The 25316-nt window shown below is 39.3% G+C and overlaps 1 protein-coding gene across 1 annotated transcript in view; it reads right to left on the reverse strand.

Annotated features, from left to right (window-relative positions):
• Positions 1–17414: 17414 nt before the first annotated feature.
• The window catches only part of LOC127233127 (chitinase-like protein 3), a 52657-nt gene continuing 44755 nt past the window's right edge, over positions 17415–25316 (reverse strand). The window contains exons 6-11 of the mRNA XM_051199556.1: positions 23280–23404; positions 22984–23107; positions 22532–22717; positions 21580–21699; positions 21352–21493; positions 17415–17648 (exon numbers count right to left, since the gene is read on the reverse strand). Coding sequence (XP_051055513.1) covers positions 17560–17648; positions 21352–21493; positions 21580–21699; positions 22532–22717; positions 22984–23107; positions 23280–23404 — 786 coding nt within the window. The 3' untranslated portion in view covers positions 17415–17559. The remainder of the gene's footprint in view (positions 17649–21351; positions 21494–21579; positions 21700–22531; positions 22718–22983; positions 23108–23279; positions 23405–25316) is intronic.

Below are 25316 nucleotides of genomic sequence, written 5' to 3' on the forward strand. Positions count from 1 at the left end.
GGCAGATCTCTGGAAGGGGCCCAGGACTCCAGTAGAGGACTGGCGGTGGGGTTGGAGACCAAGCAGGTGGAAATTACGGGTGGTCCCACGTAGATAGACAGGTCTCCTGTGTTCAGAGCCACTCTGAGAATTTCCCCGAAGTTGTGTGGACTGTTGGCTCCACCCTCTGTTGCAGTACTCAACCAGAGCAGCAGGAAAGTGGGCAGAGTAGTGACACAGGGTAGGGGGAGGGCAGGCTCGTGGTGAGGGTGGGTGGGGGGTGTATCAGAGCTCCAAGAGTGCTCTCAATGGGGAAAGAACCCAGTAGGGGGGGAGGAATCTGGGGTCAACCCAGGGAGTTCCCAGGGGAGGGTGTAGGGGAGAGGCTGCCCGAATTGGGCCCAGACTCACATCTAGCCAAGGGCTGGGGGGAAGTGCAGGGAATCATTATTAAAAGGAACCTTTTAAAGCCACCAATCTTAAACCACCAATCTCCAAGAGAATGTCAACTTTTCTTTTTAAGATTTATTTATTTATTTATTTATTATTGGATATGGGTGTTTTTTCTGCATGTATATCTACACACAAGAAGAAGGCATCAGATCTCATGAAAGTACAGTTATAGAAAGTTCCAAGTTGCCATGTGGGTGCTAGGAATTGAGCCTAGGGTCACAGAGCCATCACTCCAGTTTCTCAGCTGAATATTTCCAAACAAACAGTAAGAGAATGCTGTAGTGTTGTATTAGAACAATGGAAGGTTTGTTCAACAGTTAGCAGTTTTCATAAAGGAGGACCATGAGATGTTTTATGCACACCCTTATCTTGGTTTGTCTCCATTTTCATTCTTACTCCCATGTTGTGAGTAGTTAGACTACATGGACCAGGATATTGTACTTTAAAATTCCTAAAATTCTATGTCCTGGAGTGAAATTCCTTATTGCGGATGTAGAATAGTTCATTAGTACCAGCCCTGGGCTATATCTGTAGAAGAGAGATTTATTTTCATTCTTCCCACAGTCAAACTCAGTAAGTTTGTATTGACTATTGACCTATAAATACATAGAGAGCTATGTTGTACTCATTCTCTTTAATACAACAGGTACAAGAAAAGTATGTCATTCCTTTTGACCTGCATGGAGGATGACAAGAATGTCTTGCCATAAATGTTCTTTTTTGTTGTTGATGATAAATTTTTAATTTAAAATTGAAACAAGACTGTTTTACATGTCAATCCCAGTTCTTGCACCCTCCCGTCCTCCCCTGCCCCTCCAACCCCTATCCTATCTCCTTTCTGCTTCCCAGGGAGGGTGATACCTTCCATGGGGATTCTTTAATGTTTGTCACATCATTTGTAGCATGGCCTAGACTCTCCCCCATGTGTCTAGGCTGAAAGAGTATCCCTTTATGTGGAATGGGTTCCCAAAGTCCATTCATATAGTAGGGATAAATATTGATCCACTACCAGAGACTCCATAGACTTCCATTCCTCCTAACTAACACCCACATTCAGGGGGTCTGGGTCAGTCCTATGCTGGTTTTCCATAGAAGTTTCTGTGGGTTTCTCCAGTCTGGTCTTGACCCCTTTACTCATCACTCCTCCCTCTCTGCAACTGGATTCCAGGAGTTCGAGGGGTACCTTCCTCCACTGCTGGTTGAAGTGCAAACACATACAGTCATTTTGGAAATCAGTATGGCGGTTCCTCAGAAAAATGGGCATCACTCAGCCTCAAGATCCAGTAATTCCACTCTTAGGCATATACCTATTGTGGTTAAATAAGGATCAGGATAAACAAATAGGCCGAATAGATGCTTATTCAGGGAGAAATAACTTACAACCTAGACAGATGAACACCAGGAAATTCCACCCGATGCTCTCTTGTCCAAGTCCCCCCAGCAAGAGAGTTTTTCCCGGCTCTCCTCCTACCTCCTTCCATAGGTCACTTCTGCCCATGGCTCCACCCCCAATGGGCGTGGTCAGTGCCATAGAAGGACTATCTCACTACATATACCCAAAAGATGCATATTAATACAAGGACATCTGTTCAACTATGTTCATAGCAGCATTATTTGTAAAAGCCAGAACTTGGAACCAACCTAGATGCCCCTCAACTGAAGAAGGGATAGAGAAAATGTGTTACATTTACACAATGGAGTACTGCTCAGTGGAGAAAAAAAATATGGAATCTTGAAACTCACTAAATGTTCTTAAAGATAAAAAGTCTCTGAGGCTAAATTTTTCTAGCACTTTCTTGTCTGCAGGCCAATTAATGCCTTGAAGATAGTTAGACCATTTCATGAGTTGGTCAAGATCTTGTTTGGAATCTCAGGAAAGGCACTGACCATGTGAGTGCACAGGCAGCAGTTGATATCATCCAGGTTGAAGGCACTAGGCCTTGCCTGGGGTAGGATATCAGTTGGTGTGCAGAGCTTGTTACTCAGAAGAACATAACAAAGAAAGTTGTGCAGGGATTATAGATTTCTTAAGAAACCACAGGTTTCTAAAGAACTTTCCTGGCTGGGGTCAGAAAATGGAGACGATAACGTGAGAACATTAGGTATTGAACTTATGTAAGAAATACTGGGTATTTCTGTGATAAAGATCTCCTTAGATAGGCCTTCCCCCTTACAAGAGGAACAATTAACTTCAGTAGCCATGGTCTGTTGCTGAAATAGAATATAGAAGCTGGTAAATTGTGACTTTGTTCTTTTTGAGCACTCTGCTATGGTTAGTCACAATGACCAGTGTTTACTTAGCACATAACTGCAAACCATTATGAGGTAGCTACTTAGTGTTGCTTCCTTCATTTTATTCACTTGGAAAATAACACTGAAGAGAAGGTTATACAAGGCTATTTGGCTCTTGTTGTAATGCCTCCCCACAAAGTATGGAAAAATGGACTTTTGGCAGGAATTAAACCTGTGACAGGTCATATGACTCATTTTGGCCTTGTCTACCTGGTTGAAATGTAATGGATAAACCTCTTCTGTCCAATTTCACAGAAGTTGTTTCTAAGAATCATTAAGATAATGGATTCAAGCATGATTTTCACAGAGCACAAGGTATCATGTTGATGCTGTTACATATATTTATTGTTTTAGTTTTTTATTTTTTGCTAGCATCTCATAGGTTATATAAGCCTCATTTTAAGTATGCATCAATGTTAATATTTAATCCCTGATGCTCTAAGCCCTGAAATATCATCATGTCCTCAGACCTGGATAGAATTTACTTTTTTAATTAAAAACATTATTTTTCATTTGACATACCAAACCCACTTCACCCTCCTTTTCCTTTCCCCACTCCTATCTCCTCTTTCCCACCATCTACTACTCATAGAGGGTAAGATCTTCCTTGTGGAGTCAACAAAATCTGGTGTACCAAGCTGAGGCAGGACCAAACTCCTCTCCCTGTGTCAAGGCTGAGCAAGGCATCCCACCGTAGGGAATGGGCTCCAAAAAGCCAATTCATGACTTTGGGATAGGTTCTGGTGCCACTGCCAGGCACCACCCCCCACCCCACACAGATCAGGTCACATAACTGTCACCTACATTGATGGTCTACGAACAGCATTTTCTTTTAAGAACATCAGTCAGATAATTTTATCTTTGGGCTTTTAAGTTCATATAGAGTAATTTCAAGTAATAAAAAGACAAGTAATATATTTTGGATTAGAAACACACTGAATCATGACAAATGTTCATGATAAATGTTTAAGTTATCAAGAAAATAGACAGGAACACTTGGTCAGTGCTACAAACTTGTAGCATTTTCATCTGTCAACAAAATGAGCTGACCTCAACACAGCAAAGAATGGTGACCTGGTGTGAGGCATGTGTAGCAGAGCAGCCTTTGTGAAGTAATACATGAGCAATAATGGTTTCTTTAATATATATATTTCTTATTTTACATGTCAATCCCAGTTCCCTCTCCCTCCCTTTCTTCCTCCCTCTTTTCCTCTCTCCCTCCCTCCCATGCCCCCCCCAACCACCCTCCCATCCCATTTCCCCCCACTCCACAGGGAGGGTGATGCTTTCCAGGAGGGATCATCAAAATCTGTCAGTCATTTGGAGTAGAGTCTATGCTCTCCCACCTGTCTCTAGGCTAAGGGAATATACCTCCATGGGGAATGTACTCCCAAAGTCTTTTCATACACCAGGGATACATCCTGGTTCCACTGTCAGAGAGGTCTCTTAGACTGCCTAGGCCTTCTAACTGAGACCCATGTTCAGGGGGTCTGAGTCAGTCCAATGCTGGTTTCCCAGCTATCAGTCTGGGGGTCCATGAACTTCCCCTTGTTCAGGTCAGCTGTCTCTGTGGGTAGTTATTTTATTTTTTTTTAAAAAACACTTTCAGGGCTGGAGAGATGGCTTGGTGGGTAAAAGCACTGGCTTTTCTTCTAAAGGACCCAGATTCAATTTCCAGCATATACTGGAAGGCTAATAACCATCTGTAACTACAGTTCCAGGGTATTTGATGCCCTCTTCTGTTCTGCATCAAACACGCAAGTAGCATGCAGACAAACGTGCAGGCAAAACATCCATACCCATTAAGTGAATGAATAAAATTGAAAAAAAAATAAAAGCCCCTCAGCTAGCTCCAAGCCAACTAAAGTCATCAAAGGTTAAAGGTCTCTCTTATAAATACACCCTTTCACTCCAATAAATAAGACTATGAGATTTAGTTAGGGGAAGAAGACTGCAATGCACTGGGAGATGAGTCATCAAGAAAGAAATTTTGTTTCCATTCTTTATCCAAAAAGCAATATTAGAATCTTTGGTTTGTATTTATATATAAGCATATTTTTAAAGATGCTGGAAAACTAGAGAAATAACGTAGCTCAGGGTTATGGATCTAAAATAGGTCCTGTTCCTGGGTAGGGAGAGCTTGGTCACTTATGTAAGTGGATATCTGCCTGCACTCAGCCTGCCTTTACACTCTCTGTCTCCTCTTCTGTGCCTTTTCAAATTTTCCTGAGCTCCAATTCTCCAACATATTCACCTCGGCAAGGCTCACAAAAATCAAGACTATTTGAGAACACATTATTGACAGGAAAATAATACTGTATTGGTTCTCTTTTATTAGGAGGAAAGAATCTTCTCAAACACATGAATCGTATTAATGGGCTACATTAGTGAAATAGCTAACAAATTAAAGATTATATACAGTTCACAGTATTAGAGTGAAGGAACTAATTAACTATTTTATCACTCTGTGTCACTCATGCATATTGACTTATGTCCCACTCATTCTTATAAGTCATTCTAATCATTAAAGAATACCATCTTTACTTAAACAAATATGTGGGTGATTGTGGTCTATTCTTTGTATTCAAGTGCATTATCTCCTTTTCATTAATTTCACTGTTCTATTCCTTTTCTCTTTTCCACTCTGGACCCACAATATGGCCTTTGCTGAGTTCTTCTGCCTTGAAACGCAACATTGAGTCTAGTACATGGGATTGTTTCCCCTAGGCCGCTATCTCTTGTCATAGCTACACTTCTGTAAATAGCTCCACTTCGGATACTACAATCATCCTATTGACTCCCTTTGCCATCTCCATAGGGTCTGTATTTCCCTGTTTATCAAGACCCAGGCTTGTGTCTCCTGGAATCTAAGTTCTCCTTGTGACTCTTAATTGTATTCCCTATCACCACTGTGTAGATGGAAGTATCTGTCCCTCCCTGGCCAAATAAACACACAGAGGTTTATATTAATTATAAACTGTTTGGCCTATTGCTCAGGCTTCTTTTTAGTTAGCTCTCTCTTAAACATTAATCCATTTATATTAGTCTGTGTATCTTTGTGTGGTCTTGGCTTACTGGTGATGCCTGGGCCTCTTATTTTCTCAGAAGTTGCATGTCATCTCTTTGACTGTGCCTAATACCTTTCTCTTCCATGTTTGGGTTTCCTGCCTGGCTATATCCTGCCTGTCCATTGGCAAAAACAGCTTTTTGTCCAGTTTACTTTATTTATTTTAAAGTTTAAATATAGAGCACAGAGGAGGAATTGTTTGGTAAGTGAACAAATCTACCTAGGAAAATCTCCACCAGCAGTACAATCTGGGGGTAAATGCTAGTAAATAAAGAAGAAACAAACACTTAGTACTCAGTGAAATCAGTATGTAGTATTAGTTGAGAACTAAAACTGAATTTCAGAATGACTTCCTGATTATTGTGGTTCCTTTTGTTGTAGCCTAACTTTTCCTGTTGCTCTGTCAGGGATGGCATCATAAAGTGGAGTGATCATTGGATCATTGGAAACATAGAGTATGTAACTATGTAACATCTATAAGTCATCTAAAAATATATATACATATATATGCATACATTTATATATTACAACATAATGTTCAAAAGAGCAAAGAAAGAGGAAAGAATGGCCACCTGCTTTGTAGAAGCCAGGTTTGCTCTTGTAATTCTATGTTAGTTTCAGATTATTTCCTCCAAATCCTGTGTCCAAAATTTTTCAAGATCCAGCAGGGAACTAATAGCAGTGTCAATAACCAGTATTTTTTTTGGGGGGAATCCTCTTTTATTTCCCCAAACAATAACTTGAAGAGATATTTGCCATAACTGGGCCTGGAGTTATTTTGTTACATAGGCTTTGGTTCTTTGAGGGAATAATATAATTCTGTGTTGGATAATGCCATTAGCATGTACATGTATGCTGTGTGCATGCGTGTGTGCGTGCGTGTGCAGCTGTCCTTGAAAGCTCCTCTCAAATAGAATGGAGGGCTTTATGGAGAGAGGAAGCAAAAGCTCTTGAACTTCAGGGCTTAAAGAAAGGTTATAAAGCTCCCCAAGATAAAATTCTTGGTGAGGGTCTCTATGCTGACCCAGAAACCCAAGCTGCCTATGATGAACACATCTTGTCTCTATGCAGTACAGCAGCTTTGAATGCTTGGGATAAGGTTCATGAATTAGGAGAGAGGATAGAACCCTATACCAAGATAAAGCAAGGACCTAGAGAACGTTTTAGTATCTTTCTAGAAAGATTATCTAGGGCAGTACAATTAGAGATAGCAGACATAGATGCTAGGCGAATACTCATAGAATCTTTAGCTTATACGAATGTGAATCCTCAATGCAAACAGGTGCTTTGGCCTTTAAAAATGCGATCAGCACCCTTGGATGAATGGGTCCTATATACAGGCAACATTGAGTATAATGACAATAAGACTGAAGCATGGATAGGAGAAGCCATATCTAAAGGTAAGAGAAGATATAAAGATAACAGAGTTCCTTACTATGGTGACTTAGAAGCTTGGGTAGGAGAAGCTATCCCCAAAGGTTTGAAGAGATATCAACATGTCAGATGTTATAACTGTGGTAAGATAGGACATCTAAAAAGAAATTGTAGGCAAAGCTTCCCTAGAAATAACACCCCCAGGAATGAATCAAACAGAAGGCCTCAGCCTCCTGGGTTATGTAGAAGGTGTGGCAAAGGCAGACACTGGACAAATGAGTGTAGATCGACCAGAGACAAGCAAGGAAACCCTTTACCATCGGGAAACTCCTTGGGGGGCCTCTCGAAGGCCCCCACGTCACAGGTGGTTTGAACATTCCCAGTCACAGTGGAAGACAATCTCCCACAGGACAATTAGAAAATTCTGTGCCTATTATAAAAACTCATACTGCTCTGGATGACGAATTAGTGACGGAAGTTGAATCAAACATGACAGAAGGAAATGAAAAACGTATATTTTGGCAAGCTGCTATAAATAGTCATAGGCCTAGATTGATAGTTAAGATGAATAATAGACTGTTTGAGGGTCTCCTGGACACAGGAGCTGATGTAACTATCATATCTAATAAATCTTGGCCTCAAAGATGGCCCCTGCATGAGGTAAATGTTCAATTCTTAGGGATTGGAACCCTGGCTCAGGTAAAACAAAGCACGAGATGGATTGAATGTATAGGACCAGAAGGACAGAGAGGGAGGTTGAGACCATATGTGGCTGATGTAGTGATAAATTTATGGGGTCGTGATCTATTACAGCAATGGAATACACAGATTAACATTCCTCCTGTATTAGATAGGAGCCATAGACAACCTCATGATTGTGGAAAGAATACTGTTAAGTACTATACAAGACAGAGACCAAATATCCAGGCAGTACAAAAACAAAATACAAATGCTGAACAAACAGAGGAACCAAAAGCCCTACCTTTAAAATGGCTAACAGAGGAACCTGTCTGGGTAGGACAATGGCCTATGACCTCTGAGAAGTTAGAAGCTTTAGAAAGCCTGGTTCAGGAACAGCTAAATGCTGGACATATTGAGGAATCAACCAGCCCTTGGAATTCTCCTGTATTTGTGATCAAAAAGAAATCTGGTAAATGGAGAATGCTTACAGACCTGAGAGCCATCAATAAAGTTATCCAGCCAATGGGCTCTCTACAGCCTGGAATGCCCTTGCCTTCTTTGATACCCAAAGAATGGCCTATTATAGTTATTGATTTAAAGGATTGCTTCTTCACTATACCTTTACAAGAACAAGACAAAGAGAAATTTGCCTTCACAGTACCTAATTATAATAATTCTCAACCGGTGAAGAGATATCAATGGAAGGTTTTGCCACAGGGAATGCTAAATAGCCCCACCCTGTGCCAATATTTCGTACAAAAACCGTTAGAAATAATTCGTAAACAGTTTCCACAATCCATAATCTGTCATTACATGGATGATATATTGTTAGCTGACTCTAAAGGAGAAATATTAGAAAAAATGTTTGAGAAAGTAAAGGAAGTTTTACCTCGCTGGGGATTACAAATTGCACCTGAAAAAATACAAAAAGGAGAGTCTATCAACTACTTAGGATATAAAATAGGTCTACAGAAAATTAGACCACAAAAAGTACAGATCAGAAGAGATCGCTACCAGACTCTTAATGATCTTCAAAAATTACTAGGAGAGATTTCTCAACTGCAAACCATAATTGGAGTAGAAGGGCATGATTTGAAAAACTTGAAAATGGCCCTAAAAGGAGATAAGGACTTGAATAGTCCACGAATACTATCAGCTGAAGCTGAGAAGGAATTAGAATGGGTAGAAAAGAGGATACTAGAAGCACATGTGGACCGTGTGGATCCAAACCTAGACTGTATTCTGGTTATATTACCATCTAGAGAATATCCTTCAGGGATTTTGATGCAGAGAGAAGATATCATATTAGAATGGATATTCCTACCACATAAACAGAATAAAAAACTGAAAACATATATAGAAAAGATCTCTGACTTGATTATAAAAGGTAAATTAAGACTTCATCAGCTAATAGGAAGGGACCCACCAGAAATTATAGTACCTTTAACTAATGAGGAAATTTCTTCCTTATGGAAAGATAACGAATATTGGCAGAGAGCTTGCAGTAACTTTTTGGGAACAGTTAGCAACAACTATCCCAAAACTGAGAGAATCAAATTCATAAAGAAAACGATTTGGATTCTTCCACGCATTGTAAGAAAAACACCTATTTCTGGAGTTCATACATTCTACACTGATGCAAACAAATCAGGTAAGGCAGGATATAAATCAGGAAATATTAGCAAAGTGGTTCAAAGCCCTTACAATTCTGTACAAAAGGCAGAATTGTATGCCATTCTCATGGTACTTATGGATTTTAAAGAACCCCTCAATATAGTTACTGACTCTCAATACGCAGAGAGAGTCGTTTTACACATTGAGACTGCAGAATTTATTCCTGACAATACAGAATTAACTTCATTGTTTATACAGTTACAAGATACTATCAGAAAGAGGACTCATCCTATATATATAACACACATCAGATCCCATACGGGTCTGCCAGGTCCTCTAGCACAAGGCAATGATGAAATTGATCGTTTATTGATAGGAAGTGTGCTAGAAGCCTCAGAGTTTCATAAGAAACACCACGTGAACAGTAAAGGTTTAAAAAAGGATTTTTCTATTACTTGGGAACAAGCCAAGGAAATAGTAAGGAAATGTCCTACTTGCTCATTCTATAACCAAACTCCTTTACCACCAGGCAGTAACCCTAAAGGTATAAATAGGAATGAAATATGGCAAATGGATGTGTTTCATTTTGCAGAATTTGGAAAATTAAAATATGTACATCACACTATAGATACATTTTCAGGGTTTCAGTGGGCTACTGCTCTGAGCTCTGAAAAGGCTGATTCTGTTATAACGCACCTTTTAGAGGTAATGGCCATATGGGCATACCTGCACAAATAAAAACTGACAATGCTCCAGCATATGTCTCCAGCAAATTGAAAGAGTTTTTTGAGTATTACAAGATAAAGCACATAACTGGTATACCACACAATCCTACAGGACAAGCAGTGGTTGAGAGATCCAATTGTACTTTAAAAGAAATGCTCCATAAACAGGCAGGAGGAACCAAAACACCCAAACACAGATTACATAATGCTTTATTAACATTAAACTTTCTTAATGCTGATGAAAAAGGAAAAACAGCTGCAGAAAGACACTGGACAATAGAAAAAACTTCTGAACTAAATCAGCCAGTGTATTTCAAGGATGTACTGACCTCAGAATGGAAAGCAGGATATGTGTTACATTGGGGTAGGGGTTTTGCATTTGTATCTACAGGAGAAGAAAAACTATGGATACCATCTAAGTTATCAAGATCCGAGTTGAACAAGAGAAACATCTTAATGAAGAGAAATGACAAGTCATCCAACAAACTAGGTCCTATGAGGTGTGCGGAGGCCTCTCAAAGGTAGGGGAAGTGTTCTGTTCTTGTTTTTACAGGAAAACAGAGAAAACCTATCATCAAACAGCCAAAAGACAATGAACATGTAGGTGCCTACAGAAGAGAAGACAGCTCTTCAGAAACAATCACTTAAGGAAGCAGAATCTGATATATGGTAAAATAAAAAAAATATTTAATTGTAGTAAACTATTTCTATATAGAAATCTATTTCTCTCTACTATCTAGTATTCCTGAAGTCCCAAATTTTGTAAACCAATGCTGGCTTTGGAATTGGATTTGGCTTTCCTTCTCTAAATTCAAGCATGTTGTTAAGATTAAATTCATGGTTTCTGCCTTAAATCAAGAAGCCAATTGGTGTAAGGCAGAAGAAAACAAAATCTGGGGACTCATATCTTATGCAATTTTCTCTCTGAAATCCTAATTTTCTCACATACTTTTAATGCTTATTGTTGTCTTTCCCTAATGCATACCTTAAAACTTGAAAATTTTACTTTAATATTGATGTGTAACTTTTCCACAAGGAATAATAAAGATTCCTAACAGCAGTCTTTGAACTCTCCAGAAAGAAGTTGGGGCCCCACATCATCGTTTCCACTTGACTCAACCTGATGCATCTAAACTACAAACATCACCCTAAAACCGGTTTGAGACTGTTTTGCTCGAGACAACTCATGACTAGCTAGCTGTAATGGTGCACCTTTTTATTACACCCTGGCCAGTTTCAAATAGAACTACAGTCAAGAATTTTCTGCCACACAGTGAATAACTACATATGTCACAGCCAGTTCTGTTGAGAAATTTGGTTGCTAAAAATTTTCTTCCTACAGGATCCATTGGAGCAATCATCGTCCCATTTCAGCAGGAAGTAATCTTAATATGACTACGCCCCCTTTCCCTACCCTTGGAATTTTGGGATAATAGTCATCGTCTTTGGGTTGGTTTTAGTTATTTGGGATTGGGTGATGCTTACACTCGGGTTTATCTTTTAGACAGGATTAGGGAATGGTTGGTAAAGGTATGGTTTAGATGGGATATAGGTAGATTAGCCTATTTTCTTGAGAATTTGAGTAAGAATGAGATAGTATTTTACAGCTTACATTGTTGTGTATTCTTATGTGGTAAGCTATGTAAAATTAAGTTTATATTTTGTTATATTGTGTTAAATGTTTCCACTTATAATATGTTATGCACATTATTTTTTACCATATTCTATGTATGTATATTTTTCCTGTATTCAAGACATTTTGTATATTGATACAATTTGGGATATTTATCTTGCTGCCCTTTATAGTTCTACCTCTTGTCTTGACACTTATACTCTACCTCTATTTTAGGGATTTACATGTAGGTATATGTAAATAATTATATTGTTTAAGTATTTGTTCCTGCTTTACTCAGGAAAGTTTTAATCAGTCTTTTTAGCTAAGTTCCTGAGTATTACAGATTATCTTCACTCACATTTCCTGTACCTATGAGATTAGTCAGATATAGATGCTTAATCTTCAATCACTTCATAGACATGCAGAACATGGCATTTAAATGTTTTAATATTAGTACTCCTTTGACATGAGACACTGTTGCTCCTGACAGCACCGTGCACTTTCCCGAAAATATGTTGGACACTGTTGTTGCTCCTGCTGGAGTTCAATCTCGCCTCAGCTAATGGCCTGTTGGGCATAGAATTGCCCCCACCTTGACCACTGATTTGGACATGCAGTCCTATGTGCTTGCAGGAGACAAGTATAGAAGACTGCTTGACCTTGCCAAGTCAGGGTAAGACAGCCATTCTATTTCCCTGCTGTTGTTGTGGTCTGTCAAGTTCTCTTGGCCTTAGCCAAATCTGGGTGTACCAACGTGGCTGTGAGACCTAGGGTGACTGTTCAGGTGGCTTGCTGTTTCTGTCCTTGCTGCACCTTTTGGAAGTTGTCCATCCGCATTTCCTGTCTACTCTAGTATTGTTATTTTCCTTCTCAGGTCTTGATGAGGTTGAAGATTAAACTATCACAACTATTATTCTCTCTTCCTAGTTAGATATATTAGGTACTAGACTTACGTTTTCCAGCTTAGGACAACTCTATTGTAAACTCCATTATGCCCTCACCCTAGGACTAGATATGTAGGTCATTTTGTTCTCGATTTTCCTTTTCTTAGAGCACACTTGTTGTTCACTGTTTTGTATATAGTTTTGTATTAAGCCTAAATCTTTTCTTTAGACTAAAAGGGGAATTGTAGTGAGGTAGTCCTTCTGTAGCACTGACCACGCCCATTGGGGGGTGGAGCGATGGGCGGAGGTGACCTGTGGAAGGAGGTCGGAGGGGGCCAGGAAGGTGCTCTCTCTTTCTGGCGTGACTCGGACAGGAGAGGATCGGGTTGAATTTCCTGGTGTTCATCTGTCTAGGTTGTAAGTTATTTCTCCCTGAATAAACATCTATTCGGCCTATTTGTTTATCCTGATCCTTATTTACAGCAATAGGTTTACATTGTGTTTTAAAATATACATAGGCTTAGGAGAAAAAAATAAAATGGTTTTAAAAAGACAGAGAGTAACTGGGTGTGGTGGCACAGGCCTTTAATCCCAACACTCGGGAAACAGAGGCAAACAGATCTCTATAATTACAAAGTAAATTCCAGGACAGATAAAAGTTGCACAGAGAAACTGGGTCTCAAAAAAATAAAAAAATAAAAGTAGAAAAAACAGAGTAATAAAAAGGCCACATAAAGATGGGAAGCACAAAAAGAGTGTGGATACTATATGCTCTTCTGTTATCTTTGTATCATTTGACTGCTGAGGAAATAACAACTGTTAAAACAAATGCTGCTGGATCAATCCAATTTATATATTTAAAAATGCTTTGACTCAAAAATTTAAGTCTCAGGACAAATTACTGGGGAAAAGGAATTCTATTTTTGTTTCACAGAAAATAAAAAGCTCTGGATTTCTTCCAGACTAACATGGTTTGATCAAGCCAGACCCCCTGAAACACAGTCACAGGTGATCCAACAGTCAAAACAGTTGGGACAAGCCAGCCTTGCAGACTACAGCCAGGATTTCTGTGTCTTCATAGGATCCCCCATGACAACACCCACTACCAGCAGGAAGCAGTTTGAAAAGAACTATGCCCAAATTCCCAAATATTGTTTATAAATGTTTCCATTAAATGGGGTGGGTTATAAATGGTTAATGATAACAACTAATATCTTTTTAAAGGTAAAAAGGGGATAGTGGTATAGATATGAATACTTTGTTTTGGAATGGATTTTCATTTATTGATACAATTAGGGTCAATTTTGTGATGTGTATATTTCTCCTTTTGTTTAGGTATTGTGTTTATATAGCTCATTTATAATGTATAACTAAGTACAAATTATAGACAAGTACCTATGATAGTCAAAACTTAGAGTTAAGTTAGTTCGGCTTTCAAGATACACAGAGATGTATTTGAGATAAATAGGCATTCTTCAAACCTTTCAAAGACCCACAAAATATGGCATTTAAAATGGTTTAGTGTTTTTCTTGACAATGAGGCACAATTGCTCCTGGCAACTCCAGGAAAGGAAGATGGACATTGAAGAAACTCGTTATGGAGTTTACTTCCAATATGGCAAGGCTAGCCATTTGGACAAGATACTGCTCTTGTCTGGACTGTTTGACTTTATGCTGTATAAACTGGACATTCAGGACCCACAGAAAAGTGACTGCTGATTCAAGATGGACATTGCTTCAGAGTTCCTGCTTCATGGAAGAGTCTGCCAGACAGTTTGCAGGACACAGAGAAAAGTGACCGACAAACTGCCAATACAAGAAGACAGTTTCCTGCTTTGCTGAAGAGTCTGCCAGACACACTATGGCCTTATGGGCTGAAGATGGAAGATTACAGAAGAACTTCAGGTGACTGACAAGGCAAGATGTCTCTGTCATTTCTAGAGTTTATATATTATCCTTCTTTGATGGAGTTGAAGACAAATAGTTATGGTTATAGTTTTCCTTAGTTAGGATTAAAGATAAGTTACTTAGACTTTAGACACACAAAGATAGGATAGATGATGGAATATTTTCTTAAATCTTATTAAGTGTTAATGGATTAAATATTGTTAACTGTGATTCTTATCTGATAATTGTTGTGTGATATATTTTGCTATGTTAAGGTTAAAAACCCTTCTTTTTATTTAGACAGAAAAGAGGAGATGATGGGAGATGTCATTCTTTATATATGTTTCTTATACTGGTTAATGAATAAAGCACTGTTGGCCAATAGGAAAGGAAGATAGGAGGGACTAGGAGACGAGGAAAGAGGAAGGAGTAAGGAGGAGTCAACATGGAGAGTCTGGAGAGAGCAGGATGCCAGCCGGCTCTCGTTAAGAACCACGTGGAAATACTAGATCAACAGAAATTGGTTAATACTTAAGACAGAGTTAGCCTATAAGAAACAAGTAACTGGCCAACAGCATTATATCTGATACAGAGTCTCTATGCGTTAATTGGGGCTGGCACAGCGGCGGGACAAGACCAGCAGCGGAAGGAAAAACCTTATTCCTTACACACCAGACTACAATTCACACCACCAGAGAAGCTAGGATACAAGGAGGAGCCTAAGATTGTCATACAAGGTCCCCCACAGAAGACAAAACGGACAAGATCTCCAGGGCATATGGAGAGTGGGAGGGCAGTGAGTGGAGAGGGAATTAGGAGAAAGAGAAGGGGAGGAGAAGAGAACATGTGGGACCAGAAAGATTGAGTTGGGGAAGGAATAGAGAAGAGCAAGAAAAGACATACCATAATAGAGGCATACATTGTAGGTTTGCAGAGAAAACTGGCACTAGGTAAATGTCCAGAGACCTACGAAGATGACACCAACTAGCAATATGAGCAATAGTGGACAGGCTACCTTAAATGCCCCTCCTTGATAATGAGATTGATAACTAACTTATATGCCATCCTAGAGCCTTCATCTAGTAGCTGATGGAAACAGAAGCAGACACCCACAGCTAAACACTGAGATGAACTCCTGGAATCTATTCGCAGGAGGAGTGATAAGCAAAGGAGTCAAGACCAGGCTACAGAAACCCACAGAGACATCTGACTTGAACAAGGGAGAGCTCATGGACCCCCAGACTGACTGCTGGGAAAACAGAATTGTACTGACTCAGACCTCCTGAATGTAGGTCTCAGTTGGAAGGCCTGGGCAGTCTAAGGAGCCTGTGATAGTGGAACCACGATGTATCCCTGGTGCATGAAAGGACTATGGGAGCACATTCCACCTGGAGGGATACTCCCTTAGCCTAGAGGCAGGAGGGAGGGCCTAGACCCTACTCAAAGTGACTTGACAGATTTTGATGATCCCTCTTGGATGGCACCACCCTCTGTTTGGAGTGGGGGTGGGTGGGATGGGAGGGAGTTGGTGTCATGGGAGGGAGAGAGAGGGAACTGGAATTGATATGTAAAATAAAAAATATATATGGCAGATATAGCTGTGGAAAGAGATGTAACTGTGTAAAAAAGAGATGTAACTATATGTAGGGATGTATGTCTGTACATCAGAGAGATGTGTATGTAAAGAGAAATATGTGCTGTATGAAAAGAAATTTAACTATGTGGAGATTGAGATTTTCAAAAAGGGATTTTTCAAGATTAAGTAAAAAGGAAGTTGCCATCTGAACGAATTTGTGATTCCTTATTTATCCTCAGATAGAAAAGTCTAGTGCACAGATAGAGGACTTTTACTATGTTCTGCTGCTCTAAATGCATTCTGCAACTCCAGGTACAGAACTCAGAACTAGCCTCCCAAGGTACAGTACAATACCAAATTGCCAGGCAAGGTCTGGCCCATGATGTAGTTAGAAGTGTAATTGTTCTGGTGTAACAAATCACTTTCTTATTGTATTTGAGGCCTGTATGTGGGAGGGATTTAATGTTTGGTATTGTCAATCTCATCAGAAGTCCATCATTTGTGCAAGCATAGGGATAAAGGAGGACCTGTTGGGGTTGTTTCACTGGTCATTTGTGCTAGTTTCTACCTTATTCAGAGAAATGCAGAGATAAATTACCTAACCAAAATGCTGAAGGTAAGTACGGCTGTGAGTGGTTAGCTGGAGCAACATAACCTCCATCTGAGACCCTGAAATCTTTGTGGAAGAGTAGGTAGGTAGAATGTTAGCTCTAGAGGATTAAGATGATAGCTGTGAAATGCTGACTTTTAGATATGATGTGGTGCACATCTATTTACAGCAGCTATGGTTGCCTGTATCAGATCTGCAGAAGATGAAGCTAATCAAACTTTCACATGGGTGGGAGGTGTCTGAAGGCCCCACATTTGATGGAGGAGCGATTAGTAGTTTATGGCTGCTGATGGGTGAATCACTCTCTTAAGGGATATGGCAGCTAGGAGGCTGCTCATCTTGCAGTGTGTAGTACAATACTGATTGCACAGGATCAGAACTAATTGTAGTCAGGGGCACAAAAGTAATACCAATCATAAGAAAAGAAGGCATGCAGTCAGGAGTGAGAAAGATTGGTCAGACCCAAGGAGAGTGAGGGAAAAGTAACATGGTATGGATCAGATCAAAGTGAATTGTATAGACATATGTAATTATCACAGAAAAATAACAAATATTATTTTTAAAAGAGTAAATAAATATAAGATTCTGTTGAATTATTAAATAACCAAAGGCACTCATGTTCTGACTGCTGATTTTATTTTAGTACATTGGGTAGAATTAAGATGGTCCGAAAATTTTTCAGAGCTCCGGGGAAGGGTGGCAAATAGTTTTCATTTCTAGATCAGCAGTGTTGGCTGGTCTTGATGAGTGATTATGTCTGGCCGTTCTGATTCCATTCCGGAAGTACCAGATGGTATTTCTGTTATTTGTCCCTGAGTAGTAACACAGGCTCCAAGGCCCCAGAGCTGCTGTTTCTTCTCTGACTGGATGGAATAGAAGTTACTTTGCAACCTAAAACATAGCATAATAACAAATAAAAACAAACAGATCCATGAGCTCCTGTGACAAGGCTGGCTTCTCTTACACAAGAGGAGAACTGGTGTGGGGAGCACTGGGGTAAGTGTACAATTAACCAAAGGGTCCCTTGGGTGAGATCAGCAATGACTAGCATTTCAAAAGTCAGTTCCCTTTGCTGGATAGTATTATGTCAACCTGACACAATCTAAAGGCATCTGAGAGGAGGGAACCTCATTTAAGAAAATGCTTGTATAGGACAGAACCAGCCCCCCCCCCCCGAACATGGTTGTCAGCTGAGAGACCTAGGCGGTCTATGGGGCCTTTGGCAGTGAAACCAGTATTTATTCCTAGTGTATGAATGGGTTTTGAGAGCCCATTCCTTATGGAAGGATAGTCTCTCAGCCTAGATTCATGGAGGAGGGCCTAAGTTGTGCCCCAAATGATGTGTCCAACTTTGATTATCCCTCATGGGAGGCCTCACCCTCCCTGGGGAGTGAATGGGGGTGGTATGGAGGGTTGGTGGGGCATGGTAGGAGGGAAGAGAGAGGGAACTGGGACTGGTATGTCATTTAGATTGCTTTTACAGGTCTAATTTTTTAAAGGAGCCATAGGGTGGTGGTTTAACTAAGACTGACGTCCAGTAGCTAATGTACTTGAATGCTTGGTCTTCAGATGGTAGATTGCTTGGTAAAGATTAGGAGGTGTGGCTGTTTTAGAGGATGTATGTCCCTGGGGGTGGGGCTGAGCTTTCAAAAGCCTATGACATTCCTAGTTAGGTCACTCTCATTTTTTCTCTCCCCAACCCCTATGGTTGTTGTTTTAACATGGAAGCTTTCAGCTAGTGTTCCAGTGAGATGCCTGCCCACCTACTGTTATGTTCCCTGCTATGATAGTCATGCTCTCTACTACCCTCTGGAACTATGAGCCCTAAATTAAATGCTTATAAGCTGCCTTGGCCATGATGTTTTGTCATGGCAATAGAAAATCCTGGGTGGTTGCTTTAACTTGAGTGGTTAGGGAAGGACTTTTAGAATTGGTGTACATTGAGTAAGGAATTAATTAACAAGATGGGAACAGCTTGGGGTCTGTGGCAAAGACTAACAAATTACATCAAGAGCACTAGAAGTTGACTCTTAAAACTAAGGAGTGATATAGTTTTTGATGGTTGGTGAACCTTTGACATGAATTCACCCGTCATACCATCCAGTGAAATCCTGCTGTGCCTGTGAAGGAAGATCAATAGCCTTTGAGTTGTCTATTAGCCTCACTTTGAGATTATTTGTAAATTGTACTTCATGGAGGCTCATGATTAGATTTAAAGGAATCCATTTAGGCCTAGAAACTTATTTTAAACTCCTACATATATATTTTTCTAATGAGGAAGTCTATAAATTTTACAATATTCAGATATAAGGAATCCATATTAATGATCACTGCTTTATCTCTGAATACACAGATATCATCCCAAATGTCCTGAGTAGTAGAAAAAGAATTGGACGACCACTCATCTGCAATCCTTTTAGATGACTGGTGTGTCTTTTCAAGAAAGAGACTATGCCTATAATCCAAAGCTATGGCCATAGTGAAGGCAAACCTCTCTAAGGACATTTCTTGTCCTTACGTCTTATGCTCTAATACATGCTGTATCTTTATTTCTTAGTTCAAAAATGAAGAAAACCTGAATTCAGATATCAACAGTCACTCTGTGTACAAATCTATTTGCAAACTCCTTAAAGAATTGGGGTCATCATACAGTGAATTATATGTAACCATAATTAAACAATCTGGCTAATCTCTGACCCATATCTATAAAACCCCGAGGATCTAAGAAATTCAGTGAAATAATATAAAGGATTCTGTTCACCAGCTCTAGACACTATTTACCATATGATTGACAAGGAAGAAAGGAGAGAGGAAGGGAGTTAGGAAAGGAGGGAGAGAGGGAGGGAAGGAAGAAACTACCAAATAAAATCTGAGAAATGAATTTTAAAAAATGATTTTAATTTAAATAAAAATTTATTTTTTAAAAAAGAAAGAAAATGGTTCCATAAGATGGTGCTGTAGAATTCATACTGCCAGAGAAACTAGGATACAAGGAGGAACCTAAGAGACTCATACAAGGTCCCTCAAATAAAGGGAAAGGGACAAGATCTCCTGAGCTTATTGGGAGAAGGTGGTGGGGTGGGCAGTGGGTGGAAAGGGAGTTAGGAGAAAGAGAAGGGGAGGAGAGGAGGACATGTGGGTCCAGGAAGATTGATTTGAGGGACATATAGATGAGATTAAGAAAAGAGATACTATAATAGAGGGAGCCATTATAGGTTTGAAGAAAAAACTGACTCTAGAGAAATGTTCAGAGACCTAAAAGGATGAACCCAGTTAACATTCTGAGCAACAGTAGAGAGGCTACCTTAAATGCCCTTCCCTGATAATGAGATTGATAAGTAACTTATATGCCATCACAGAGCCCTCATCTAGTAGCTGATTCAAACAGAAGCAGACACCCACAGCTAAACACTGAGCCAAACTCCGGGAATCCAGTTGCAGAGAGGGAGGAGTGATAAGCAAAAGGATCAAGACCAGGCTTCAGAAACCCACAGGGACACCTGACCTGAACAAGGGGGAGATCATGGACCCCAGACTGATAGCTGGGAAACAAGCATTGCACCAAGTCAGACCCTCTGAACATGGGTCTCAGTTAGAAGGCCTGGGCAGTTCAAGGAACCTCTGACAGCAGAACCAGGATTCACAAAAGGAATTTGGGAGCACATTTCTCATGGTGGGATACTCCCTTAGCCTAGAGACAGGAGGGAGAGCCTAGAACCTACTCCAAATGACTTGACAGATTTTGATGATCCCTCCTGGAAGGCCTCACTCTCCCTATGGAGTGGATGGGGAATGGGATGGGAAGGGGTGTGGGGGGCATGAGAGCAAGAGGGAACTGGGATTGATATATAAAATAATGAATAATAAGATGGTGCTGCAGGCAAGCCTATAGGGCATTTTCTTAACTAGTGATTTATGGGAGATGGCCCAGCTCATGCTGGGCGGTGACATCCCTGGGCTGGTAGTCTTGCATTCTATATGAAGGTATGCAGAACAAGTCATAGGGACAAGCCAATGAGAAGCATTCCTCCATGGCTTCTGCATCAGCTCCTGACTCCAGATTCCTGCCATTCTTGGGTCCCTACCCTAGCTTCTGTAATTAACAATGATATGGAAATCTAAGCCAAATGAACCTTTCCCTCCTTAATCTGGTTTTAGTCATGGTGTTTCATCATAGTAATAATAACCATAACTATGACATTTCCCATTAAAGTCATATAATAAATACCCTCTGACAAAACCTTACTGTGGGATATGGATATAATTAATATAAACAAATTAATATAATTAATATTAACAAATGCTCTTTAAGAAAAATTTTCTGGAGTCAATATAGGTACTAGTAATTCCTATGAATGATAGGTTAGATTTATGAAAATACTGACTAGGGCTTCCTATTAAATCTTCCAATAGTGCTTAGCTGAACTAGAAATAATCAAAAGTAGTCCTGATTTCTTGTAGAGTATAAAATTGCTGGTATGGTGATTAGCAGTTGGAGAAAATGATAAGAATACCTCTAGGAAAGAGCATAGGCTTCATTTGAAAAGGTGAAGGAATGTTTAAAGATCCCCATCATGCTTTAACTGTCACTTACTTTCACTGTGCAATTTGAGAGTTTTCTTCAAGGTGGAGGTCAAGGGGAATATGCCCTGACCACAGAAAGAGCCAGTGAAGTCATCCATATCAATAGCCCAGATCATGGCACCTCCAAACCTCCTGTTCTTCAGCCACTGAGCCTGATTAAGCAAAAAGAACAGAAGGAGTCATTTGGTTTCCTAGAACTTAGAGTCAGGGCTCAGCATGTCCAAGGGACTGGCCTTACCTTGATATGAAAGCTCTTGATATTGTCATAGCCAACCCACTCATTACCATGGTAGGCATAGGGCACTTGCTGAGCAGCATTCCAGACCTGAGTGGCTCCACTTTTCAGGAATGTGCAAATCTTAAAAAAGTTAATAATTTCAGATCCTTTAAATATTAATTCCATGTAAGAAAATAATGTATGCACATAGTTGATTTCCTTCCTTTTATTATCTCCACAAGGCTTTCCCCAATCCTCTAATTGATTACATTTGTAGTTAAGGAAATTCAGATATGTATTATTTTTTGTACTTGATATCATACTCAAGGCCTTGCCAATAATAAGTAATTACTGTTGACCTACATTCCCAATCTTCTTGTTTGCTTGCTTGTTTGTTTGTTTGAAAGAGGATCTCAGTCTATGTAGCTTAGACTCTTTTCAAGATGGTGATACTTCTGCCTATGTCTATTAAAAGAGAGAAGATGGGTGTGAGGCACTATGCCAGCCAATTATATGAATATATGAATTATATATCACTGTGTAGTATGAGCCCATTTTTATTTCTGTGACACTGGAGACTGAAGCTATGGCTATAGATATCCTAGGCAAGAGATGAACAACTGAGATATAGCTACAACTTAAGATACTTTTAAATATTCACAGATGGTCCATATTTTTAGTTTTTTTTATTTTTAGTTCTGAAATCCATAGTAATCTGAAACTTTTAATTGTTTACATATTTACTTATTTATGAAAATGTACAAATGTACTTAAGAATATGGTTTGTAAAATGAAAGGACAGTATGTTACTAATGACTTACCATTTTTGGATACTTAGATACTATGGTAAAAAAAATTAAGTCCTTGAAATAATATTCTGGTTAGTGTAAATATGAGATAATATGAATGAGTCAGCATATTTTTCAGCTTAGGTGCATAAAATGTATAGAGCACTGAACAGCTGCCTACTGACCTCAGAGTAGGCCCAGAGTCCAGTTTTCTTTGTGTAGGGGCCTGGATGGCCACCACGATTGCTAGGGGCACCAATTCCAGTTTTAGAGGAGTCACTCAGGATGAAGGTGTGACCATATGCTGGGAATCCAACAATGAGCTTCTCAGGTGCTGCCCCTTTGTTTTTCCAGTTGTCCATGATGTACTTCTGCAGGGACAAAAGCTAGCTATAGGGCCCAAGCCATAAACCACCTATGATTAGTTATGTTGGCTTGTCATTCTATCAGTTTAATATCTCCATGTTAACTTAAAAAGGATTAGGAAGCATCTTCTAAAACACTTTGATTAATATGAATTTATGTCAACGAGAAGTGATTAGTGACTTACAAAGATGACATTTGCATTAATTTTGTTATTTTTTGTACCTAAATCTCCATATGATTTGTCTCTTTCCTTATTATTGTAGTATCTTACTATGTTATTGAAGGCCTTCATGCCAGTTTCAGTTGGAGATTTGTAAAGAGGACTGTTTTCTCCAGTGTAGCCTTCCCAAGATCCATGGAAGTCATAGGTCATGACTTGAATGTAGTCCAAAGATCTGGGTAAAAAGAAAGTTCTTAAAATAATTTCTTATGGCTACTCTCCATACCTATGCCAGAAAAGCACCCTTTACAAAAGCTCTGAGGGAAGACTGGGCAGTGAGACATCCCTAAGAAGTAAAACCTCTACTCACAACTTAGTAGTAATACAGGACAATGTGCATCACTCACCGTGACAGTTGGGGAACCTCATAGCCAGATTCGATTGTGGAGAAGACACCAGCAACTGCAGCAGTGACCAACAGCCTGGGCTTTTTATTCTTACTCACCTCCTCCTCAAAAGCTTTACGTATTTCCTACAGAGTAATAATGTATATGATGATATCATTGGAATTAATTTAGCTCCATAAACATATTTACATATTTTATCTTATTTTAGTATGTCAATATCTCAATAACTCATTAGGGTAGAAGATACTAATAACTTATCAGATGCATAATATTCACAAGTAATAGAGATTTTTCACAAAGTCACACAGATATTTAGCAGCCATTCATAAACCAAGATAAAGGTCTTACACATCAATGAATGAATCCCCTGTAGCATCATGCTCTGAAACTACACTTGCATTTTAAAACCTGGATCTACCCTTCAGGTGAAGGGTAGCTGCTTCAATTTATTCAACAGATGACCTATATCATAAGACCAATATCCTTTTTAATGTAATGAAGAAGAGAAAACAGCTAAAAGACAGATTGCTTTTAGTACCAGATGATAATTTCATGGTATGTTCTATTATTCAAATATTATTTAGAATATTAGGTTCCATTCTTATTATGCCATTATATCATAGTACCAGATGGTATTAATAGAATGCCTCAGAAAATTTGCCTTATATATAATTAAATGCCTAGGACATTTAACTGGAAGAAGCAAAGAGTTTTAGTGTTTTTAAATATTGAACCCATATATTTCAGGATATATGGTTTTACACTCCATTGTGTTTTATGTCAATGGGGGAAAAATAGAGCCAGTATCTGAAAATTATAAATATGACTTGAGTCATCTTTTAGCTAAGAGTCCAGATACTAATTTTGATAATTAAAACTACTCAAAAAATAGTAATCTGCTACTGTAGAAGAGTCATAAAATATACACAAATTAAAATGGAGTTGCCATTTAAGGGGCAACAATGCACCTACTAGATACCAAAAGATAACAAATTAAAAGCAAAATGTCAGGAATGAATTATTTCTTTGGGGTTTGTTGGCTATTGAATTCCAACAGATTGGTTGCCCTTCCAAAAATTAGTAAGACCTCATTTCTTAACACACACAAAATGTAGTCATATGGAGAAACAAGAACATGGAAAATTCAAGCTGGTAATCACCTGCTGGCTACGTTTATAGTGCTAGAAGGTACTATAAATACTACTGAAGTGAAAAAATAATTTTATGTCTTACTCAACTGTGAACTTTGAGACTTATAGTTATGATATAATTGGTAAGACACTAATTGGATTAGGGTCCATTCCACATGACAAAACTCATACTCAGCATCATTATCAACACGAAGAATTTGTGACTAGACAGGTCACAGACCCTAGAGAAGAAGCTACTTTTATTGTGCTAAATGGACATAATATGAAATCAGCTCTAAATGACCCATTATTATACTCATAGATTAATGCATTTCTCAACCCTTATCTGAGAAGCTCCTATATACAGTGGATGGATTAGCACAAAGATCCACACTAGAACGAAGTTAAAAGAAGAAACTATGGAATACTCAATCCTAAGTAAGTCATTGCCACCTCTCCCCAACAGTTCAGATGGCTTTCCAAAAGTAGAGTCAGAAATATTATATAAACTTAAAATGATACGACCACAGGGAAATACTGTTTTCTGAAGGGCTGTTATGAGTAGGTTTCCCTGCCTGGTGGTCTTGTCCCTCTGCTGGGCCAGCACCAGATAACATACAGACTCTGTATTTGATATAATTCTGTAGGCCAGTTACTTCTTTCTTTCTTTTTTTAAATTTACTTATTTATTTTTTATTTTACATGTTGATCCCAGCTCCCTTTCCCTCCTTCCTTTCCTCCCTCCTTTCCTCTCACTTACCCTCTCTGCTCCCCCCTTTCCTCTTACTTACCCTCTCATGCACCCTGACTACCCTCCTCTCCCATCCCCCCACCCCAGTTCCACATGTAGGGTAATGCCATCCAGGTGGGGACATGTAAATCTGTCAAGTCATTTGAAGTAGAGACT

This window comes from Phodopus roborovskii, unplaced genomic scaffold (assembly GCF_943737965.1).
Source record: "Phodopus roborovskii unplaced genomic scaffold, PHOROB, whole genome shotgun sequence".
In the NCBI taxonomy this organism is placed as follows: Eukaryota; Metazoa; Chordata; class Mammalia; order Rodentia; family Cricetidae; genus Phodopus; species Phodopus roborovskii.